This window comes from Sciurus vulgaris, assembly GCF_902686455.1.
Source record: "Sciurus vulgaris genome assembly, chromosome: 14".
Lineage (NCBI taxonomy): Eukaryota > Metazoa > Chordata > Mammalia > Rodentia > Sciuridae > Sciurus > Sciurus vulgaris.
In genome coordinates this window covers 72,293,096-72,311,256 of record NC_136475.1, presented here as the reverse complement: position 1 = coordinate 72,311,256, position 18,161 = coordinate 72,293,096, and the positions used below count along the sequence as shown (strand labels likewise).

General features: G+C 40.3%; 1 protein-coding gene across 9 annotated transcripts in view; it reads left to right on the top strand.

The window, feature by feature from the left end:
• Positions 1-18,161, top strand: part of LTBP1 (latent transforming growth factor beta binding protein 1) — a 492,924-nt gene that overhangs the window by 472,959 nt on the left and 1,804 nt on the right. For all 9 annotated transcript variants that reach the window (XM_079109942.1, XM_079109941.1, XM_079109940.1 and 6 more), the window contains 2 exons: positions 13,811-13,933; positions 17,791-17,940. In XM_079109942.1, the coding sequence (XP_078966068.1) occupies positions 13,811-13,933; positions 17,791-17,940 (273 nt within the window). The remainder of the gene's footprint in view (positions 1-13,810; positions 13,934-17,790; positions 17,941-18,161) is intronic.

Here is an 18,161-nt window from a genome sequence, read left to right as displayed (position 1 = left end):
GAAGGTAACAGTGAAGAAATAAAGTGGAGATTTAAAATTTTCCTCATGTTGTGTGGAAAAAAACCACAATGGGGCTGGGGAGGTAGCTCTGCTGGTAGAGTGCTTGCCTCGCAAGCACAAGGCCCTGAGTTCGATCCCCAGTACTACAAAAAAAAAAAAAAAAAAAAAAAAAAAAACAATGAGCACAGCAAAACCAGAGTCAATGTGTCATCAAGTTGGTGGGCATAATTAAGAATATGTATTCACCTAATGAATTAAAACAAGTGGGTAATTCTTGATAAATCAAGATGATGGTGATGCTTACCACTTTTAAATGAATTTTTAATATTTTTTATTGCACACTTAAGGGTATAAACTTAGAATTTCTGGAAAACATACCTGTGAATTACAAGATACATAAGATATCTCACAGAAATAAAAACCTTTTGATGGACAAATGAAAGAAAATTAGGTGCATAAACTTTCTTGATAGGACAGCTACTGTGTTAAGAGAGTGCCACCTGTTGGTAGTATGATGTACTACAGTACAAGTGTCCACCTCTGAAGCACTTTGTGTTCCTAGGAATTGAACCCAGGTCCTGCACATGCTAGGCAAGCTTGCTGCCACTGAGCTCCATCCCCAGTCCTTCTGAAGTGCTCTTGGTGAAAGAATTCAGGTATAGAAAGGTGATATTGGTTTTAAAAAAAATGTCCAAAGGAAACAAAACAAATGGCACAGAAGAAATAGAAAACTCTTACAAATTTTAAAGAAATACTAATGCTGACCAAAATATACAGAGGTATGGGTCCTTTGTGTTGAAGGGAGAACAGTCTGAAGATATGTATAGATGCCTCTAGTTCAAAATTCTAGTACTGGGAATCCATCCTATAGATGTACTTGAATGACAGGAAGGAAAGTATACTTACAGCTTAATAAGGAAAAATTGGAATCAGTTCTGTCAGTTGGGAATTGGTGGATAAGTTAGGGTGCATCTATCCAGTGGAAAAACTGTACATTTTTTAAATGAGGCATATCTATAGAACCTAACGTAGAATGATACCTAATCCATATTTTTAAAGGCATAAAACAAATGCTTAGTAAACTATCACTTGCATTAAAAAAATGGAAGGGAAGAACATACTTAGCTAGGTCAAATTGATGAATTTGATCCTTTTTTACTATTTGAATTCGTTTTTGCAATGTGCGTATTTATGCAATTCAAAATTTCTTAAATGCTAAGTGGCAGCTATGGGTACTAAAATGGAGGAGGAAAAGGGTCACAAGCTCCGGGTAAGATGTTGAAGGACATGGTGACCCTAATGTGCTACTTGGAATAAAGGGCTCCCTGCACCTTGTTTGCCTCATCATGTAAATTAAGAGAAAGTTCTAACTAGGATTTGAACCCTGAGAGCAGGGATTAGGTGTAGTTTGTTCATCGCTACATCACCATGTAAACGTTGAATGGGTGATTTTTAAAAATGAATTTTGTTTAGTACCCGTTGCTATAGATGTGCACTTAGTGGAAATCTGTTAAAGAACTCTCTGTCAGAATTCCTAACTTCCTTCTGTTTAGGTCTATATTCAATAGGGGAATGAAAGATATTTGTAAGAATTATTCCTACTCCTCTTTTTGCTAAGAAAATTATTACTGCATGTAAGTTATGTACATCTTGCATTTTACAAGAAGAGAAATTATCAGAATTGAACTCTCAGTTATTATAATTTACCTGTTTTTGGTTTAAAAATATATATTCTTTCATCTTATTTACCGAACACCTACTATATAGTAGGCAAAAAAGTTGGGAACATATGTACGTATCTAGTGGAATTGAAAACGAAGTTGAGATTTAGGATATTTTAATTCCTAAATACTATGTCACTTAAATGTGCAAATAACACCCTTCTTTAATAAATTTACCATTTGCTATGACAAAATTTTTTAATATGTTCTAATAGCTAATAATTCTAATAGCTATTATCCATATAGTTTTGCAAAAACTAAAAGAATTTGGAATCTGCATTAAAACAATTGGGGTAGTGATTTACTTCATATTCATGCATGGCTCTTACACATTTCTGAAGATCTAAATGTAAGAAGTTTCATAATACCCTGAGAGGTGTGAAGGAAGACAGGGATCTGACTCACAGACTGAACTTGAAAAAAATGTTATAACTGAGAAATAGTTGCAAAAGACCTCTCAGCAGTCACAGTTTAAAGGCTTTTCCAAGAAATATGTTTCCAAAGAATGTCACTAACTTTGGAACATTCTGCATGTGAGACATAGCAAATGGTCACTGCCTCTGGGTCAGGCAATCCAAGGATCTTGTGCTTCTGGGCATGGGTCTGCCCGTTGCACTGGACAAGATACTTCAGTCTCCTTTATCCAAAATTAAGACCTTTTTATGAGGTTATGATAATTAATACTTAGTATGAAAGTATTTATTTTGATCAGAGATTATGATTTGAAAAACAGTAGCTATGAATCAATTATAATGGAAAATTAAACTAGAAGGATATAGAAGTCCTCCTGAAAGGAGTGACTGTGTCTGCAGAGAGAATGTATACCCTGTGTGCCCACTGGGTGTACCCTCAGCAGGCAAGTAGTCCAGCTCTTGGATGCCATATGGAATGGTCAGTAAGCAATTTATATTGTTCCTCATTTTAAAAGATTATTGATTTAGAAAGCTTCCTATTGCCCATACCAACAAAAGTGAAAAAACTTTTTCTTCTATAAAGGGATTGTTGCAAAATCCAATTCAGTTGTGACTTATGCACAGACAACTCTTTGCTGTAATGTGATGATTGTTAGCTCTCCTTTGTAAAATGGCGGTATCAACACCTGCCGTGGGGGGGGGGGGGGTCCTTGAGGGTTAATTGTGATAATGCATGGGAGAGGCTGGCGCGTGGTAAATACTTCATAGGTGTTAGTGATCATGAGCAAATCCTGTTCCCAGAAATAAGTTGCACAGTTGCTTATTTCACAGGGCTACCTGGTTATGCAGTGCTAGAAGTCTTTTTGAAAGGAAACAAGAAATAAAAATGATGCAGGATGCGAGGGGTTCAGGACTTGTGCAGACTAAAGCAACACTGCAGACTTTCCAGAAAGCTCCATGTGTGTCCTGCAGGCTCCTGAACTAGTGTGACTGTAATGTTGAGGGAGGCTTATGCAACCATTTACTGTTGGGTTTTGAAAGAACATTTGACACATTCAATTTATACATGTTAAAACCCAGATTTTAATAGATTAATATGCACATTTTTATCATCCCAAAGTCCACTTTCTATGAAATAGATTTTTATGTTTTCATTATTTCTCAAAGAGGAGATGTTCTTTTAGACATGACTTCTGACAATTTCACAAAGACTTTGGTCTTCACTTAAGTTTTATGCATTTGATCTTTTCTCAAGTACTTTATATAGCTGAAAGGGCAGCCGATAATCTTAGTAAGCATTTTCTTCATAAATATTTAAGCAGCTCTTAGAAATCCAGTAAATCAAACAATTGCAACAAATTGAATTACCTAATAAATTTAAATACTGTTTACCCATCTAATCAAATTATCTTAATTCTTATTCAACTCAAATCCGAATTCTAAAATCAATTGTATTTCAAAGTGAAGTCACAAAGCCTGTCGGGTTCTTGCCTACAATTCTCTTAAACACAATAGATATCCATTATAACAAGGAAAAAAATCCAATGACCTTGCTGTTAAACTTTTAACAGAAAAGTGTCAGTATTGTCAGCTTAATTTACTCCATTATTTTTGTAGCAAAATTACCATGTTAGGCCAGCTGAGGTTACCGGGTGGAGAAATTCAAAATTGACTGAGTCAGTCAAGAGAGAATTAAAACCAGGATGTGGGACCTCCAGACTCACAGTATGAGTCTACCCAGTCATATGTGAGACACAATGTGTTCTTATCGTTCCCATGGTAACGGGACCCCAGGTTGTTTTCATGTTTTTTTTATAATCAGCATCTTCCACTGCAGGAATTTTTGTTATGGTTTGGATCTGGAACATCTCTCAAAGGCTCCTGCGTTGAAGGCTGGGTCCCCAATGCAGTCATGTTCAGAGGTGGGGCTTTGGGGAAGTAACTGGATCAGGAGGGCCCTGACCTCATCAGGGGATTAACTCATTGAGGGATTCATATTGGATGGCATTATTGAAAGGTAGTGGGAACTGTAGGCAGTGGGACCTAGGGGGAGGAAGCAGGTCACCGGGGGCTTGCCTGGGAGGGTTTATCCTGCCCCTCCCCACACGCACCCCCAACCCCTGTTCCTGGGTGCTTTAAGCTGGGTAACTTTCCTCTGCCTTACCTCGGGTCCAAAGCAGTGGAGCTGATTGTGGACTGAAACACCTGAAACTGAGCCAAAATAAATCTTTCTTCCTTTAAGTTGGTCATGTCAGGTATTTTGGTCAAATCAACAAAAAGCTGACGAACACAATACTCAAGGTAATAAAAGATGAGAAAAAAATAAATACAACCTTTTATCCAATTCCCTCAAGAATCAGATCTACTCTCTTAAAAGGAGGTGCTCACCCCAGGGAACCTCCCTACCACACTGAAGGCTCCCAGCCGGACAGGGATTAGGTGGCTCATCAGGGCCCGTTACTACACTAGGAAAAAGATACTGGACTTGTGAAAGGGGCGAGGCAAACAGGGACGGACGACAGAGAAGGCAGGTACAGAACTGAAAAGTACAAGAAATAAAGCTAAAAATGTGGATTTTTTTTTTTTTTTAAACCTGTGTTTTGGCAGGGGCATTAGAGGAAAAGAAAGCAACGGACCAGGAAAGAAGTCTTGTTCCGATTGTGAGCATATTGTAGTCGTTGATTAAAGGCATATTAGGAGAAAAATAAACACGGTTTGCCTCAGAGTAAGGAGAGTCCAAAAAACCCTGGTAAACAGAAAATGTACTCCTCACTTCTTGCTAAACTGTTGAGGACAAAACTCTGGACAAATGTCATGGAGCGAGATGCAGGTCCCAAACCCAGGTTCCATGGAGTACTGGAGGGTCAGTGAGGGAGGACCTCACTGAGCAGTACACTGTGGGTCTTGCTGGGCGGCAGGCTACAGCATGAATCCCATGTTCAAAAGTGGTTGAAGCCATTGCCCCAGCGTCCTCAACAACAGTCACAGAGCAGGCCAATGTGAGGGGAGTTGGATGAACACATTGTACTTGGTGACACGAGCACTTCTGAAATTTGTACAGCTTGGACTTGAAGTGTCCCTTTGATACATATTTATTTTCCAAGAGCCATGGTACATGGAAGTGCTGGGAAAGTATTTGGCCACACTATGATATAAAATATTCTGATTAGAAAACAAATTTCAGTGTGATTACAGTCTCACTGGCAGCATATTAGAATCTAATTTTGAGCCAAAGTAGAGAAATTAATGTATGCATGTAAAATAGTGATCACAAAAACCACTTTTAATTAATAAGCCATCTGATTTATCTCAAAAGTAATAGTAGTTTCAACTTTCTCCTTTGAAATCAGGGATTATGAATAGGCGGTTGGTTTTTTAGACACGCCCTTTCCTTATCATCTTGTACTAAACGATTTGTTCTTTAGTGAATTTTATTTTTGCATGTTTTAAATACAATTTGTTTGGGTTTTTTCCTCTTTGATACTAGGGATAGTTGAAGCATACCCTATGATGAACTGCGATGGTTGGAATAGGAGAGAATATCTCTGCACATGCTTGTTTATTAAAGTCTGTTCCCTGTTTGAGGTTTCGAATTCAAATAATGTGTATTGATTTTGACTTCTTTTTGACCGTTTGTAAGACAACTATGGCCAGAGCAAAGCTGTTGGCTACTGGCTTTTAAATGCTGACCTCAGGGCAAACCTGGTAGAATTGGGGTGAGGGAAAGTTTACTCTCTCTTTGGATGGATTATGTCCTGGACAATTGAGAGAAAAACATGTACAAAGTGCTTAGAAAGCAACCAGGTCCTTGAATTTGCACAAATTTTCAGGGAGCAGAGGCTAGGAAGGTAATCATTAGCATCAGTAGCCAATTCCTTAAGAAGCAAATTACCAAAAGATTAGCTCTTTGGGAGGATTCCTGACAAGAAGCCTTCTTTTGTACTTCTTTCTGAGCTTCAAATCTCAGTGATAGGCAGAGCTATCGTGCACATTTGTGCTGGTTGCACACTGCTCAACCCTACAAGATACCATTCATGGTAACCTCTGAGCCCCTACCTAGAATAGACAAAGAAATCACTGCCTGAAGTAGGAGCTACTAGGACTGTACCTGTAAACAGATCCAGAGGGGAAGAGGAGAGTCATCTCAGGTTAAGGTAAGTAGCAATGTATTAAAAAAAAAAAAATCATAAAAGAAAATCAGAACTCTTAAAATAGTTCTAGTTTTCTGCTTAGCAGCAATATCTTATTTCTTATAAATGAATGAAAAACATGTTCATGAATAATCATATGAACTGTTTAGGGTTATTTTAATATTACCTAAAACTTCCTATTCCAGTAATGGTTATAGATGCAAAGAAATATCTTTATTCTTTCAAAACTTTGAAATCTATATTTAATATTAATTGGGAGAATTTTGAGCAAGTAGAATAGTTTTCTCTGTTATGAAACTTTGAAAAATAAGCAGTGTTAAAATACACTTCAAAACATAATTTTCTTTATCCTCATATTTTAATAATTTATTAGTTTTAGTTAAAGAACACTGGAAATTTACTGTGCCTTGACCTTTGGAATGCCTTAAGTATCGCTAAACTCGGTTTCCTTGGAGCGGAGGGGGAGCCATGAGGTTAGCCTGTCCCTGTGTACTCCAAAAACTTCCAAATGGGCAGCACTTGGAGGTAACAGTGCCATCTAGTGGTGATTATCTCGTATTGCAGCCACAAGTTTCAAGGACAAATTACCTTCCCAGGGTTTTCTCAGCCTAATGGGAAGAGTGTTTTCTGTTTAGAATCATAGAATGTGCAAGTTTAGAAGGCCCCTCTGGATCTTCTAGTCTTGTTTCCTCATTTAAAGGCAGGTTAGATGAATTTCAGGCTTATATATAAAAAACACCTTTTCCCCTGTATTTTTTATTTTTCTAGATTTATTATTTTAATGGAGGAAAAACCCATAACCTAAAGCATACTAAAGTGAACCATTCCATGGCATTGTTTTATTTTAAGCACATGCCCAGTTTCTGTTTTTAAGTAATTCTTAATGAAGAAAAAATGAAATAGATTCCTAATGGATAATACTTATTGTTGACTTCTTAGATTGTCACTTCAAAGAACGGGAAAGGGGCAAAATGGTTTACCTGTCCTGACAGTTGATGAAAGAGGAAGTAGGTCGGTTTAGAAAACAGATACTTTGAACTTTCCTTGTTTCCTTCTGTTTGTTATATCGTTCAGTCTTATCTTTATCAAATATTAGTGGTAGCTGCATTCCTAATTTCCTTGGATAGTGCCTGAACATGAGACTTAAGGACACATGTCCAGGGTCCTAGATACTGAGAAATGGAGAAAACCTCCCTTGTGGTCTTTAATAAGAATGTTATCAACCATTATTTTAAGGTTTTCCTGTGTGGCATAGTTTAATACTATTACACGAATATAAGTTTTTAAATCCAGGTTTTAGAACACAAAAGGAGCCTCCTTTTTGGGATTTGTGCCCGATAAATCTCCGTGTTAGCCTGGCTCGCTACACAGCCATCTTTTGGAGGAAGCAGGGAGAGGTCGGACTCAGAGGGTAACATTAGGCGGAGGCTGTGGGTGAGCAGGACTTGGTTGGTGCATGGCCATGAGTTTCCTTCGAGCATTAGCATTTCAGGAGTCCTACAGAATATAAACCCTGCCAAAAACTGTAGACTTCATTACTTCCCTGTCCTCGACAAGTACAATTTAATTGAACATTAAGCAATTTGATCTCTTTCACCTAATAAATCGAGCAAATTCAATAAACATAAATCCTGCTAATGATAGAGCTGACCCTGGTGGAGCTGAGCTCATCAGCATTCATGGTTATGACTCTCCCTGGAATTTTACTCACAAATGCTTATTGCTGAGTGAAGTACTTACCTGATGTTTAGGGCCTAGGGAGCGCATTTAATAATTTTCCTAGGGTGTCGGCAGTGCAGCCGTGGAATAGGAAGAACATGGCTTGGCAGAGAGACCACCTGAGGTTCAAATTCTCCACCTGACCTTGGGTAAGCGATGTTATAAACCTTGGTTTTCTTATGGGAAACAAAAGGAGCTAATTACAGTTATTTCTTGGGTTGTTCTGAGATGTAAATGAAACCACATACAGAAGTGTACTGTGCCCGGCACAGAGGAGCTTAACAGCGCATGTTAGCTAGCTTTCCTTGGTTCAGTTGTTCAGGGACTTGCAGGAGCCTGTGTTGCCTGGTACTTCAGTTTCCCTGATGCTCTCCTAAATGTTATACACACACACACACACACACACACACACATGTTATATAACATGTTATATGTTATACATACACACACACACACACACACACACACACACACACACACACACACACACACACATTCTCTCTCTCTTACCTTTTCTCTTCTTCATCTGGCACTCACCTCTTAGGTGATTCCCCCAGCTCTTCCAGGCTGACTTCAATCATTACTTCTGTGGTCCAGACCAATTGCTGCCCGGGCCTTAATCTGTCCCCTCTCCCAAACCTTATCCTGTTCATACTCTTCTCAGCCTCTAGTTGTATGAATGAATGAATGAACCTGCCCATCAGCCCTTGACTGAAGCAGTGAGTAATCACCTTTAATAGAACTGAAGCAGATTACCATAATCCTGCCTAGGAGACAGAGGGCCTAAATAGGCTCAAAGAAACAAGAAAATAGGAAGTAGAGAATCTGAGACTTGCACCCAAATCTTTTGATCCCAGGTCTTTTCTTTTTTCAGAGTATACGTTCCTTGGTTGTAACTCCACACTTTTTAATTTAGGGGAAACGAGATCTCTTCCTATTCTTTGAGGACCATGGATAAGAGTTAATCCTCTGAAAAAAAAAAAAAAAAGCAGAGGAACACCCAGGCAGAAGTTCAATTCCACAGTGTCATTTTAGTACCAGCAGACACCTCTGTGTCACCTTCCTTGACTATACCAGATGAAATATTCTTTAAGTGGTCAACTTTTAAAAATTTTGTAGTTTTTGCTAATTTCAGTTGGAGAATAGAACCTATAGATAAGGCTGGCTCATTAGGTAGTGGTGGTCTCATTCGCCCATCTCCCTTTTCCATTTCCTAATTGTGTCTGTGTTTTATAAATACCATCAATTAATAATCCATGTTTGAACTTGTGGGAAACACCCCTGGTGTAGAAATGTGAGTGAAATATGACCTGTGTTTATTAATAAATAAAAACAGGCCCTCATTTCTCCTGTATAAACCGTTCAGACCTCAGGATACTGAATTTTTAGTTCTGGTGCGTAGAGGCTGAGATGTAGCCTCTGCTTCATTTCTGAAAGCAGCTGAATTTAATCTGCCTCAGATGGAACTAAAACTTCACCTCCCGCTTTCCTCACATGCCAGAGTGGCACTGTGACATGTGACTGTCCAGACCAGCCCTGCAGATGTGTCTGTCACCAAGAATGGAGACTTCTTGCCAGGATACAGTAATGTGCTTCCCATGGCTGCTGACAGCAGGGGCCCCAGACCCACTCCCTCCAGGGGGTAGTTTAAAAAAAAATTTATTTCAATTTAAAGTAAAAATCAAAGCAGCACCATCTGTCATATGAATCTGCTATGCCAGAGAAATTAGCGTGATCAGTGGCCTGGATCTTGTTCAGAGCACTTAGGGATGGTGTTCCATACCACCCCACGTGTCTCTTTCATAGCTTTGATCGAGAGCTGAGCGTTTGTGCTTGGGGAGGTGGGGAATGCTATGGTTGGGGAGGGACTGTGAGGTGTGAATATTTCCCTTTCCTGTTCATTTCACATTTGTGTTTGGGGAGGTCCCAGATGGACACAGTGTATGGCTCTCAGAAATAGCGGTGCCTCACCAAGAACACCTCCCAGAACAGGTCCTGCTACAAAATTGCTCCTCTGCACCAAGTCCCTGACAGCTAGGTGATTAATTATTGCTGATGTGTATAAATAAAGAGTGTTTTGGAGAAGGAAAAAGTCTCCGAGGACAGAAAATATGTGTGCATGTCCACAGGCGGGGCTGGAGGATGCGGCAGCCAGGAGATTCCCACGATTCTCCTGGGAAGCTGTGGAAATAGTTCAGAGATCTGCCCTTCTTGGGCTCCGTACCTGCAGCCAGTCACAATTCACTGCCATACCCCCAGCTGGACTCTGGAATAATGACCCATCCCTAGGCCTATGAGGCCCAGAAAATGCTAGAAAGTTGCCTATTTCAAGATTCTGAAGAAGACACCTTGCCCAAGACTCATCCGAATGTTCTGTGCTATCCCAGTTGCTCCCCTGAAAGATAAATGATACTCTCACCTGTAAACCTGCTCCCCACTCAAGACCTTTCCAGTCTGTTCAAGCATATGCCAAGAATTATTGAACATCATCTATTCTCAATAATTTGAGTTCCTTCAGCTAATGTTAAAATGTGCTGCTGTTATTCTTTATCACAGTCCAACCATGTTAAATTTGCCAACAGCAATCAACAGTTTTGTACCTTGTTGTTAGACATGAGGTTCACAAGGACTTTTTTCTTTATTTACTGAGCTAGAGTTTTCCTTAATCTATGTAAAAACTCCAAATGATCTTGAAACAAAGTTTTAGAAAAAAAAAAAAAAAAACAAAAAACCTGGATTTGGGAAACTTGCTCTTAATTTACTGTACTTTTCTTTGCAAATTGACAACTTTGAGTCAACGTTAAAATTTGTATTGGTCACCTATTCTACTACTATCTCTGAAAAATCTCTGTTTCCAAATGTTTAGTGGGGACAGTGATTTCACTTACAAGAAAAAATTAAAACCTCTATTTTCTTGGTACTTCAAAATTTATGAATAGTTCAATAACATTATCTCATTTTTCATGTCACTAACACAGAGGTAGACAAGTAAGAATTGTTATCCCTGTGTAACAGATGTGGAAACTGAGGCTTGGCCAGAATTGCTAAGCTGGAAAGTAAGTACTACAATCAGGACTCGAGCCCTAGCTCCTGCCTACAAAGCCCACATTCTTTCCATTACCCCATGCTCACTTCACCCTTGACCCTGGCCAAGAATCAGAGCAGATGTGCGCCAAAAAGAGGCAGCATGGATGGATTAGCATAGACCCATCCTGCTCCCAGAAAAATAATTCAAACTCCATGTCCTAGTGATGATGGGATGCAGCACATCTTCAAACAGAAGAGAGAGTGTATGTAATGCAGAAATGATGTTTTGGTAACTGACCAAAACTGTCTTGAAGTTTGGCCACTTCATGTATTTGAGAAAGTGAAGCTGTGAAGGTCAATAATTTCTAGAATTTTAAGAATAAAGATGCATGGTGGTGGGGGAGAGGGCGGGAAGGGAGGAGAAAGAAGGTACAATGAGTCCCAGAGGTACTACCCCACTCTTTCTCTCTGCTACCCCCTCACTAGCCTGAGTCAAGTCAGAAGCCTTCTTTAGGAACCACTGGGTAGTTTCCAGACTCAACTTAGTTTCCTTTCTTGATGCCTTTGGGTAAGTGCTTTAAAATTAATCCAAAATACCTTTCCCCTTCATGTAACTCCTGTTCATCTCCATAGTTGAAATTGGGAGCAACCTTCCAGGAAGCTATTCCTGAACATTGCACAGGAATAGGCGCCTACTCCTCCTCCTCACTTTTATAGTGGATCCCTTTCTTTGTCATTGCTAGATGGCGAGAGCTTGGAACATGGAGGTTTTGTTTATTTGGTGGAGGAGGCACAGGACCAACAACTAGGCAGCCCTGGCCAGGCCCTTTCTGTGACGGTCATCATCCCTGAGACCTCAAGTCTCAGCCAGGCTTCCCTGACGACTGACAGATATCCTGGAGGAGGATCCTTAGCCATCTCTGGATTTAGTTTTACAAACTAAGTACATAAATTAATTCATTTTTAAAATCCACTCTTGATCAGACTGTGGCTTGGATATAATATATTGAACAAGTCTTCCTTTCAAATGTACAACAAATAAATGTATATAAAAAGTCATCAGAGAAGATGACCTCAGCTCTTGAGACTTGTAAACATTTGCGTCATCTCCCTCTGGAAGGGAAAGTCCCCAAAAGAATTCCAAACTTTAAGCAGAACTGACCACCATTTGTACTCTCTGAGTTATAAAAATATATTTTTTGAGACAAAGATCTTCTTACAGGTTCAGCCATCTTCTTAATAAAATGAACATTTCTTACTGAATGGGTTCATGTGAAAGAGCTGGGAATGTCTGGGGTCTGGATGTTTTTCCTGTGATTTTTCTACGTAAGGAAAACTTTAGGCAGGGGCAACCACTATTCAGGAGTTCAAGGTCTTTTCTGGCCTTACCCTTCCTTTGTGCAATTCTGAGAATGGTATGTATGTGTGCGCATGTGTGAATACAAAGACACACACCTTTGACTCCTTACCCTCATTCCTCAGGTAATTTAAGCCCAGGGATAAAGAAAGCCTTCAGAGCTCACACTGGTACTTTATGAAGTGTTGGTCTTAGTATGGGATGTTACAAAAGAAAGGAAAACTCCGGGCAGGTGTGCCCTGAGATTGTCTGTCCTGGGGTCTGCTGCCCTGCCTGCCCCTCACGGTGCCGGCAGAGCCATTGACCTGCGGGAGCCCCAGAACTTTGACCTACTGCTTGATGTATCCTTGGACAGTGCATTTCCTTCGAAATACACATTCAGCACAGGAAGCTCACCTTTCCTCAGCCACCCTCTTTAGACTTTCTGAACAACTGCTCTTAACTGTAGGGAAGAACCTGAGACCATGACATGATTTAAAGCTAGAAACTCCAGGTAAGCTGCCACGGGCTGGGTGGGTTCTGTGAGGAGGACTAACAGGGAACTTAGGAGTCTGACAGCTGGGGGGCCATGGAGTGGAACTATGGCCTTAGGAAGTGGTACCTGCAGGTGAACCTAGCTGGGGTGCAGAGAGGCTAAGGACAGAGTTCCAGAGGAACCGAGATCGTTGCAGGAGAGACAGAATGTTCCAAGTGAGCGCTCCAGAGCTTCGTTTCTGACTTCAGAATTGGCACTGCCCTGTACCAGCTGTGAGTTCACCTCTCTGTGCCTTTATTTCCACATTGGTAAAATGCAGGAGGATAGAACCTCTTCCTAGGGGGTATTTTAGTGGACTTGTGTGTTAAATGCTTAGAATAATACCCGACACCCAGCAAGCACTACACAGCTGTTAACTGCTACTACGCTTATCCTCACTAATGTGACGGCTGTAATTCTGTTCATAGGCTCTGCAGAGTTATAGTGTGCTGTAATAAAGTTATAATAGTGGCTACTCCATTCAAGCATCCCGACTTGGACTATGTTGTGTTTGGACACAAGTGATACACCCTTCCTATTTCTGGTGAATGAAGAAGTAACTGTCCTTAAGTTACTTATCTCTTAAAGGTGTTTTCATTTTGATGATAACATCTGATAGGTTTAGATAAAGTCATTCTTCCAACAGGCCTACAGCCTCTCTCTGATGGCTCATTTTTTCACTTCCTTACTATTCTGGGGTGTGTTCTACCAGTTGTTCAGCAACTACTAATTATGCTCCACTGCATTCATATAGAGATGCTGTAGCAATGTATTCAGGCATTCCAGGTGCAGCAGAGCGTGAGAGGTGGAGGCGCTGCAGACCCTGCTGCTCTGAGCATGAGGGGTGTGTCCAGCTGTGATCCAGCACCAACAGGGACTCATGCAACTGCCTGTCCTTTTCCTCCTAGATGACTACGCCCAGCTGTGCAACATCCCTGTGACGGGCCGTCGACGGCCGTATGGACGGGATGCTTTGGTCGACTTTAGTGAACAGTACGCTCCAGAAGCCGATCCCTACTTCATCCAGGACCGTAAGCAAAACTCTTCAGTTACTCTGAAACTTAATTGTGACTAAAGATTACTCAGTGGTTCTCAAAATGTGATCCTTGGGAACTTGTTTGGAATGGAGATTTACTGGGCCCAGGAGGCTGGTTATCCTGAGCCTCCTGAGTGACCCGTCCCCCCACTTGAGGCTGAGAACCGTGGAGTTCAGGATTAGTCTTGCTAGGGGGCACTTCAGTGTTCACCTTCTTTTTGGTAACAAAAATGATCTTATTGTTAAAATCGTTACAGCAAAATCAATTCTTTTCATGGTAAGAGGTAGCTTTGTTCCAGGGTTTCCTTGACAGCCTGGTTGTATTATAGCCTTTGTTTTATACAAGGAAATGACAAATGTTAACTGAACCAAGTTGATCTTTACAAGTGTTTGAGTGGGAGGTCAAAAAAAGAAAAACAGCTCTCATGGTCCGAAATGAATTTTGAGAATACACTTGTGAGGGGATTTATTAAGTAAGAAATGATGTGTGCCAGCTTTTTCTGGATTCATGAGCTGAGCTCTGCTGGGGGAGGTGCGAGTGTGTATGTGCCAATAGCGTTCCCCTCTGGGAAGGAAATGTCCTGGAGTGCATGACGGGGGGGGGGGGGGGGGGGGGGGGGGGGGAGGGGGGGGGGGCGGGGTGCGCCTAGCTGATGAGCCTCACCCACAGGCTTTCCGTGGGGAATATCAGAGCTTTCAAGTAGAGAATAAGGTCTTCGAGTCTGAAAAATGAGCAGTTCACAATGGAACACTGATAGATAATAAGTTGTCTCACTACAAAAACAGCAATGGGGAGGTGGGAATGCTAATTCAGGAGCCCGTCCTCATCTTATGGGGGTGGGCTCCCAGGTGTAGCTTTGCCACATTCTCAGGCAGGGAGTCCCTGTGGACTTTGGAGCTAGGACTTTAGGGATGCTGCTGAATCACAAAATACAATGAAGCCTTTCTTCTTCTGGGCCCTGTTGCTGGGACAGAAAAGCAATCAGCCTGGACTGGCCTGTGAGTAACTCCAGGAGCTGGGTAGTTGCATTTGGAGACTCTTTCCACTCTGAGTCAAAAGAGCTTTTTCTTTTTCCCTTCTCCTGGTCTTTCCCCGCTTCCTCCTGCCCTTTGGTTCTTGAAGTTATAGAGGAGGGAGGTCCCCACTACCCCGCTTAGTTCCTATGTGGTCTCTTTGGCTAGATCTAAGAATCCAGGTAATACGAGTGTAGATGAACATGAGAGAAGCATAAACATTTTGTTAAATTGACATGTACCTGGGGGTCTTTCCAAGAGACCAGTAAGAAGAATCAATTATATATATATATATTTTTTTTTTTAGAAAAAGAACAGTAGATTTGTGAAGGAGTAATGAGACAAAAAGGATATCTGGACTAGTATAGAAAGTTCTAGGGATGCTACTAAGGATTGTCTGGGAGGGTATAGAGGCTAGTGGAAGACAACAGTTATTTCAGAATTTGTTCATCCAGTTTCTCTGCAGCCCCAGTCACCAATTTGGCTTATTTTGAGATGGCACAACCTACACTCTTTCAAAGGACGCTGTGTATTGATCACCCAGCAGGATTGAGAATGCTTTAGAAGGAACATGGAAATAGTATTCCACTAATCCAGCTAGGTCGATTAGCACACACCTGTGTAACTCCCAGCCAGGTCCAGAATAGTGCCAGTATCAGGAAGGGCCTGGTGCCCTTTCCCACCACTACTGAGGGTAACCACCATCCTGCCTTTAAATGCCATCGGTTAGCGACACATGACCCTGCACCGCCTCTGAAATGGCACTGAAGGCACTCACAGCTGGGAGACCGTGCACCTGTAGTTTATACACGTCACTGTTTGAGGTCAGTAAACATTTACATTTTTTTTAAAAAGAAATAAAGTTGAAAGAAAGCCCAGTTTGCTCCATAAATCCAGAAATAGCAGGTTCAGTCCATTTGCAACTCTGACCTAAACCATGGCGTGTATGTGCGTAGCCTCCTTCACATTGTAGAGCTGATTCCAGGAATTCCAGGGATTTTTAAAATGTTCTGGTTTACGTACCTTCTTTCTAAAGCTGACATTGTACTAAAGCTCTTTTTTTTTTTTTTTTTTTAAATTCACTACAAATGATAATAAACATTTTGGTGTCATATCAAGTTCCTATTTAGCAATATAGGAAGTTGACATGTAGTTCCAGCGTGGAGTCCATAATGGCCTTTAAATGTCTTACAAATTGCAAAGAAGAAATCTCTCCCCAGCCAGTTCTCTGATCAATAGCAAGGGCTTTCAGGCCCTACTGCAGACAGGAGCATATTGAATGGATAGTAACAGAGAGAGGAAGCTGTGGGAGGTTCCTTATCACCTTGTGGCCACCAAATCTGTTACCTTTAGCTGCAACTGTTTTCCACAATGAATTTATTAGAGCAGAGATAACCATATTTTTAAAATAAAGAGCCATATAGTCCCATTTTTAGAATGCACAGTGCATATGGTGGTCTCTGTGGTACTTACTCAACTCTGCTCTAATATCACAAAAGCAGCCATAGGCAGCTATGTCAGCAAATGGGCGTGGCAGTGTTTAAAAAAATAGGTACCAGGTCTGATTTGGACACTAGTTTGCTTACTTGTTTTAGGGTCCTAAAGAAGTATTTTGGGGAATTTCCTCGATGTCTATGGGAGTTTCAATTTTTACTTCATGTTTTAATTTCTGTAAGAAAAAAGTAATTTTACTAACTATAAGGTAAATTTTTTGTGTGTGTTACATGAAATTTTGAAGTATTTTCATACTTGGAGAATTTTGAGACTTTTCTTAAGTCAGAATTTCTCAGACTGGATTTGGGTATCTGCTGTCGTATTCTTGATAGCCTTTAATATTTCTTTTCCCTTTAAATTTTTGGAAAGGGCCCATCATGCATGTGTTACTTTATTTTTAAAAGCACCAACTTAGACCTTCTGGCCCTCTTTCCATGCCAATATTTTGCTGCCCCCTACAGTTCCATTGGAGAATTACTTCAAAGGCCTAATCATTCTGGCTGTATTTGCATTTTTTCTGAAGGAAATTTGTGGTGGGGAGCAGAGACACATAGTAGTGTTCTTGGGTCATTGTGAATTTATATTTACAACTTTCCTTTCTAGAAAGAGGGCTAACTACTTTCAATGCCTAGTTAAATTATTTTTATATTACTACAACTCTAGATGTCCTCAAACTGATTCAGAGCTAGTTTCTAAACAATAAAAAGAACCAAACAAGAGTTTCTTTGTTTCCTTTTTAAAAGCCTTTTGGTTTTCTAAACACAAGTATGATGTACTTTCCCATTTATCAGGATGTTTTGAATCCTTTTTACTGCCTTCAGCCTTTGATCCCTTGTATAAGGTCCATTCCAAAGCCAGAGCAAACAGACTTCACAGGGCAAGACCAGTCTGGCTTTTCTATGGTCTTGCAAACCCCAATTGAAAAAGCACACCCTCACACTCTGGTGGAGCTTCTTAGCAAACGCCTGCTGAGCTCCAATTGTGAATTCCATTGATTCCGTCCTAAAAGATTGACATTTGCCATACTGACAACTCAGGAATTTTAAATGAAAACTTTTCATAATTAAAAGCAAAACCCAAAACCATACTTGTTTTCTCATTTTGTGTGATTTTAATATAAAACTTCAAAATTCAAGATGTGGGACTAATCTGTGCAACATATACAAAATTTTAAATATTTATATGCTTAGTATTTGGTACAGCTATATTTAGCATTGACTTAAATTCTAATACTAGCTTTAAGGTATCCTAAATATACAATGAACCTTAACCCTAATATAATATAGTTAAATAGTATAGGAGGGCTGAAAATTTCTAACCTGGCTCCTGTTGTTTCCTTTCTAGGTTTTTTAAATAGCTTCGAGGAATTACAGGCTGAGGAATGTGGCATCCTCAATGGATGTGAAAATGGCCGCTGTGTGAGGGTCCAGGAAGGTTACACGTGTGATTGCTTTGATGGGTACCACCTGGATATGGCCAAGATGACCTGTGTTGGTAAGAATGAGTGGATGGACCCCAGTCAGTTGAGTGCATTGAAGATATATTTGTAGTTTACATTTGGGAGGATGAGAAAAGTCCTGGAGATTACATTAAGTACTATTGTACTTAATGCCTCTGCACAGCACACTTAAAAATGGTTAAAATGGTCACTTTTATGTTCTGTATTTTGTACAATTAAAATAAAATTGTTACATCATTTAAGAATATATATAGTG